Source organism: Haliaeetus albicilla, chromosome Z, assembly GCF_947461875.1.
Source record: "Haliaeetus albicilla chromosome Z, bHalAlb1.1, whole genome shotgun sequence".
In the NCBI taxonomy this organism is placed as follows: Eukaryota; Metazoa; Chordata; class Aves; order Accipitriformes; family Accipitridae; genus Haliaeetus; species Haliaeetus albicilla.
Window position 1 is genome coordinate 70,327,672 of NC_091516.1, and position 6,796 is coordinate 70,334,467.

The 6,796-nt window shown below is 38.4% G+C and overlaps 1 protein-coding gene across 3 annotated transcripts in view; it reads left to right on the forward strand.

Moving 5' to 3' along the window:
* Positions 1 to 3,060, forward strand: part of SLF1 (SMC5-SMC6 complex localization factor 1) — a 43,037-nt gene extending 39,977 nt beyond the window's left edge. For all 3 annotated transcript variants that reach the window (XM_069776153.1, XM_069776152.1, XM_069776154.1), the window contains one exon: positions 195 to 3,060. In XM_069776153.1, coding sequence (XP_069632254.1) covers positions 195 to 679 — 485 coding nt within the window. In that variant the 3' untranslated portion in view covers positions 680 to 3,060. The remainder of the gene's footprint in view (positions 1 to 194) is intronic.
* Positions 3,061 to 6,796: the final 3,736 nt, after the last annotated feature.

Here is a 6,796-nt window from a genome sequence, read left to right on the forward strand (position 1 = left end):
AAACTGTTACAAAGGGTCTCTGTACATGTTCTAGATTATATTCCAAATGTGTAACTCATCAGTTACATCAACATAACTTAGTACAAAAAGGAATTTAAACAGACTCCTAGCTTCTGGCAAAAAACAAACCAAAATCTTGTTAGGCTGCCAAATTGAATGTGCTGTTGTTATTAATGTTTGTATTTTCCCTGCAGGACCAGTCCTTCTACAGCAGAGGGACTCCAATGGAGAATTGCCACTGGATTATGTTGAGTCTATACCAGTAAAGCAAGAACTTCTGAATATTGTTCATCCAGAAGAAAACATTGAAAGCTTCTCTGAACGCACAGAACAAGATTTTTGCAGTCAGCAGAGAGAACTGTGGTTGTTTTTATTTAATAAGATGCTGCTGAATTTTTGTTCTGTTTATAATCTGTCTTTACCCTTTACTTTAACTCTCAGAGAGGTAGCTTGTTCAAATGTACTTCAAGTAATGGCTCGTGATAACTGTGAAATGAAAAATACATTTTCTGCAGATTGGTTAGTAGATACATATTTTAGAGAGCTAGAAACTTTTCAAAAGCTACCACAGTTTCTTCAAGAAATATCTGCAAGCATGGTTTTTTACCCTGGAGAACAGATGAAGGCTTTATTAGCAACTCTCGAAACTATGGTGGAGGCATATCAGCTCTCTACTTAAATGTTTTTAACAGTTAGCTTCCAAACAAGCCTCATCATTGATTGAATCTTGACTGTTAACCCTTGGTATTGGGCTAACTTTTCTTCTGGCAACCAAAGAAGTCCAAATTTCACAGCCTTACATGAGCCTTACATGTTAGTATCTCCTGTGTTGTTAATAATTGCCTCTAACAGAACCTGGAAGTCAGATGCATTGATTCAGTGCACTTTTTAGGCAACATTTTTCCAATACCAGTGCCTTCTAGTTGTCTGACAGTTCTGGATGCCTGTGACCACCTCAGGAGGGTGCTATATATCATTTGCACTAAGTTAAACTTTGTATTTTCTGTCCTGGAAATCTTTGTTACCCATCTTAAGCCGTAGTTCACTGCAGTTTCCAGAGGCAGTGACCCTAAAGTTAAACCGAGTTGAAAGATGACCACAAGCAGTTTTTCCTTGAGTCAGGCTTGTGCCTACATGTTTTGAAATCCTCTAATAAAACTGATGTTTTAAGCTAATGTTAATGTTGTCTGACATTACGCAAAAATATATGGAAGAGCAAATTCCTTCTATCCATTTTTGTCTTATTTATCCTTGTCCTAGAAAAATCAAAATTATTTTGTGTAAATTAATTACATCTTGTAAAATTCAAAACAGAAGGTAGTATGTATATATTTACAGAATCAGTGTACTAGCATTTCCCACGTCTTCGATAGTTTGATAGAAATGGTCACACAAAGGCGTGTGGAAAATCACAGTGGCTGGTCAGCACCGTGGCACTCGTGGTCCCATTCATTTGTGCAGTGACTGACTTGCGGAGACTGGCCCAGATACTCGGGTGATTTGCAAAACTCCAGTGGGTACCGCTGACTAGAGCTTTAAAACCATCGAGTCATCTTGCTGCTTCCCAGGATGGTGATGCTGCGAAGGGCCAAATCCACCCTCAGCATAACTTCCGATGTCCTTGGCTCTGCTCTAACTCGTGTTGGCTTGCAGTGGTTTGATAAATCCATTACACTGGCAGTGTATAAAATGATCTGGTAACACTCCTGGGATTCCCTGAACTAACGATGCTGGTGGAAGCAGTGGCACAAATCTAGTTATGTTGGCAGGGGAATTCAGAAAGGATTAGACAAGGCAGTTTAAGTATGTACTGGGCATCAGATTCTGACACTAAGTATGGATCTCCTTAAAAATTACACCCCATTTAATATGAGAATTCTGTTCTCAGTTCTGTGAATACATGCAAACTACACGTGATAAATCCTCTAAACTAATCCTCTAACCTAATTTAGGATTGTGTGCTACATAGTCTATCAGATGGTCCTTTTAATTAATTAAGAAAAAGAAAATCCTGTGCTGTTCTTTCAAGGTGTTGAGGCTCATGAGGCAGCTGAAGTACGTAATTGTGCTGCATGGGGTTGGGGATGTGGAAGGGTTACATGTTTTGGAGAGCCTTTATTGCACATTTATACATCAATAACTGCTCTACTTGCCTCGCATCTTTGTAGAGATCCAGTGCCAAATTCATTTCAGACTAGTGTCTGGGAAGAGAGACACTTCAAAAGTAAGTTTATCCCTTCCCCTTCCAAGGGAAGAGAAGGAAGTGCTGCTTTAGAATGAGGGTACCTGATTTTTTTCTAATAGATTCAGTAATAGATCAGGAGTAATTTAAAATCTTAGCCTTCAAAAGGAAGGTACTGATTAGCAATGTTTCCAATTCCAGTTCTTCTGTAATAGAATTTATAATATTAAAAAAAAAAAAAAAAAGGGTGAGGAGGAGAACTGCTCCTGAAATTGATGTTGCTTGACTAGAGGGAGTAAGTTACATTGATGCAGCTGGCTTGCAGCACATTAAAACTTCCATTTAGCCTTTCTGCAGCTGAGATATGTGATCTCATAGCAATCCACTGAAGTTGCTCAGGCTGAGTTGGTCTTGGAAACAGACCTTCATTACAAACGTTCAGTGTTTATTAATGACTGATTATTATTTTTATACATGCATGCAGAACAGCCTGCTCTAATAGAATATAGGGTCGGTGCATATTGGATTTGTCTATGTTTGTGCACTTTTTATTTTTCTCTAGTAAGAAAGCAACACACAGAAAAACCTTTGTCGTATATGAGATGGACTAATAGAAGTCAGTATTCCCTGTTGCAGGACATAGTAAAAGAAATGCTATGTACATACCATCTAAAGAATGCAAAATACGCATTTAAGTTGGCAATACTAACATTTTCTCTGGTCACGAATTTGATATGTAATTGGGAATTTAAAATAATTGGGACTCAGAGAACCACACAAAAAGAATTCTGCTGGATCTGGAAAAGCAAATGCTTCAGAATATTCATATCTATTCCTAATATAATATATTGGTGACTGAAATAAAAGCAGGAAAAGCATTGTTTTGGTCTGACAGAGAGAGTGATTCTGCTTATATATCCAAGATACTCCCACAGTTATTTGCTATTATGTCATTTAGACAGGAAAAAAAGTACATCAATCATTTATAAGTCCTACTTACCTATTTAAACTAATTTCAACTACATCTTTCCAAGATACTGTAAAGTAGATAATATATGCTAAATGAACATTATTAACATTGCAAAATGAGACGTTCAAAAGTTAGCAAATTTCTGAATTAATATTCCACATGTAGCCCCAACTTAAATATTGTCTGTGTGCATTGTCAGTCTTTAATTATATGGTGACACAATTTTGTTCTCTCTAATGTTCTCTCAGTTTAAGGATCATATACTGGAAATTTTCCTGTTATTTCCCAGTTATGCTCTTAACAGAGTTCAGTTTTATATATACTCAAGTTTGCAAACTCCATGTCCTTAAATAATCTTAAGTATATCTCAGTTGTATTTAACATAAAATTATGTGCTTCATCTAATTTATTAGAAAGTACCTGTTCTCTTTCAGAATAGCAAAACTTTCCTGTTAAATCACGATTGCAATAAAGTGCGATCTATTAAGTAAGTGATTAAACTAACCGCTTTTTAAAATCCCTCTTGGTAGGTAGGGTATTTCTCACTTCCAGGCTTAGTTAAAAGAACAAACAAAATCAGCCAACCAGCCCCCCCTCCCCTTTTTCTCTCTATGCCCACGTTTCACATGCCGACGTGCTTCACAGGCACGAAGGTACATCTTCATCCTCGATCAATCCTGTTTTTCCCAGGCCTTTAAAAAATTATGCTTTGCCTTCAGTACACAGTTGGAGAATACTACTTTTGCACAGTTACAGATGCTGCCCAGACGGGCAGTAACAGTGGTCAGCAGCACGACAGTTGGCGTAGAAAAGAAGGTAGAGCACACAGGGATATGCAGTTGGGAATGATAATGGCATGCAAAGATGTTGGTCAGGCATCGAAAGTTGTCCAAAAAAGTTGTATTAAGCCAAATTTCAGTGTTGCATTTTCTCTGACACGTATTCTTTGTTTCACACCACTACCATTACTAGATACAAAGCACATCAGTTTATGTGCAAAAATGTCGGTAATTTGTAAGATGTTTACTACAGAGTGTTTCTTGATTTCAAAATGGTCACACTCATTGGCAAATAAATCACTACTGCCAGCATACTAGGAGCCTGGGCTCAGGAGATGTGCTATTGATTTGTTTTATTTTTGTTTAGGAGCGAAGGTTACCTTATAAAATTTAAATATTCCTGTGGCTTCAATAACCATTTAAAATTTGTTAGCTCTCTTTAAACTATCTAACTCTAAATAGTCCTGAAGCTTTCTCCTGCACCATCTACGATCCCGACAGATGCTAAATCGCTGCATTCCAGAAGGGCAGCATCACAAATGCCCTGTGCAGGGTTAGTACCAAACCCCTGCCTCGTCCCCCTGTACTGGGCACTGGTGAGGCCGCCCCTCGAGTCCTGTGTTCAGTTTTGGGCCCCTCACTGCAGGAAAGACATGGAGGTGCTGGAGCGTGTCCAGAGAAGGGCAACCAAGTTGGTGAAGGGTCTGGAGCACAAGTCTTACGAGGAGCAGCTGAGGGAACTGGGTTTGTTGGAGAAAAGGAGGCTGAGGGGAGACATGATGGCTCTCTACAACTACCTGAAGGGGGGTTGTAGCCAGGTGGGGGTCCATCTCTTTGAAGTAACAAGAGGAAATGGCCTCAAGTTCCACCAGGGTTGGTTTAGATTGGATATTAGGAAAAATTTTTTCACTGGAAGGGCTGTCAAGCACTGGAACAGGCTGCCCAGGGAAGTGGTGGAGTCACCATCCCTGGAGGTATTTAAAGGACATGTAGACGTGGCGCTTAGGGACGTGGTTTAGTGGTGGACCTGGCAGTGCCAACTTAATGGTTGGACTCAGTCATCTTAAGGGTCTTTTCCAACCTAAATGATTCCATGATCCAATGAAAGACAGCCCCCCACGTGGTCAAGAGTGCCCGGCAAATTCAGAGGAACCCGTCTCTGATTTATTGTCAGGTAAGTACAGCCTTCATCGTGTTGTCTTACATTTAACTTGCACGGGCTGCACTAAGACACTTTTTTTTTTTTTAACTGGGATCCAATTTAGTGACCGAGCCAGACCAATCTGCGTGAGTGGTCTTTTCATCACCTCCTGTGCCATGTGCAAATGTAAATACAAATGGCTGCATATTTATATATTGGTGGTGCAACATGTCAGTCTGAAGACCAAGCCCAGAGGAACACCATGAGAAACATTTCATGCCCAGAGATTATTCCCAAATGCATACTGTTTAAAATCTGGCATATAACTCCTTTTAAAATTTGTTAAAAGTACATTAAATAATTACAATTATCAAACCATAGTATATAAAGATCCTTACAAGTTCATAAATTTATCATCATATTTACCAGGATATGAAACGATACTTCTTCAGCAAAACAGCTCTAAAAATTACACTTTGCACAGTATTCATCTTTGCCTTCATATTCAGATAAAGATAGTGAAAATGCACCTAATATATCAACCAAGCTTGTAATCTGTGTGAAAAAAAATGGATTCTAGTTGGTCTAAGAAGTTGCTTTAAGTCAGGATATCAATTGATACTATTACAGTAGTGTATTTTAGGCAGCTGAGTAAATGCAGAATGCCTTCTTTTAAAAAAAAAAGGATGAGCTGAGGACTATTTAGCAGAATTTGTCCTGCAGGCAGGTGGGGACCACTGTGCAGAAGACATGGAATAGTAAAGCTGCAGAGCTCCCGTCACACTGTCTATCTACACAGGCATCTGTGAACCAGGTGTTTGGAGACCTTGGTTAAATTGCTCCAAAAATAATTAGAAATATTAAGAAACAATACCTCTATCTGCCTAAAGCTGATGATAATATTGATTAAAAAAAGGGAAATTAGGCTGTTTATTTTGTTGGTTTTCAACAACATCAGGAACTACTGTTGCCACCCTCATTCAAAGAGACTGCTGGCTGGAGAGGGAAGGAAAGAAGGAAAGAATGGTGCAAAAATACTGTGCTCAAGTCCAGTTAAGAAATTGAGATCCAGCTTCAGGATTCTTTCAATGCAAGTTTCATTAATCTTTCAGGAAAGCTATCTTATAGATGCTGGAAAATTGTCATTAATCTTAAATGTAGAAGTGAAAATAAAACAGTGGAAGAGTGAACAGTCAGCTTATACAAATTGTGAAGATTGCTGACACAGGGAAGTTTACCTATTGTGGCTTGTCACTTGCACACAGCTGAAGTCTAATTAATCTAATTCTTGTCTTACCTAAATGAGCCTGTATACTTCTACTAAATGTCACAGTTTTTCAGGAGAGTCATGTAAAGAAGGTCTCATTCTTGTTTAACTCCCAGTGCACCTAAATCACCTTGCTCTTGTATTTAAAAAAGTAGTGGATGTTTTGCCAAGATATGTAACTATATACCAGCTCATCTGTAACCAATGGTGCTTTGGAAAATTTAGGGAGGGCAAAGCTAAGTAAACAACAACAAAAAAAAATTAAACTAATCTAGAAAGATCTGTATTAAAAAAAAAATCATAAAACTGCAGTGTCGATAATTCAGCTTGTTGGTTTGTTATTTGCCTTACTAATCCATTTAGTCTTAAAATTTGGCATTTTCTACTTCTCACTAATGCTGCAACTCCAATTTTCTTTAATGATGTTAGGCTATCTACCCCACTATGTACATGCATG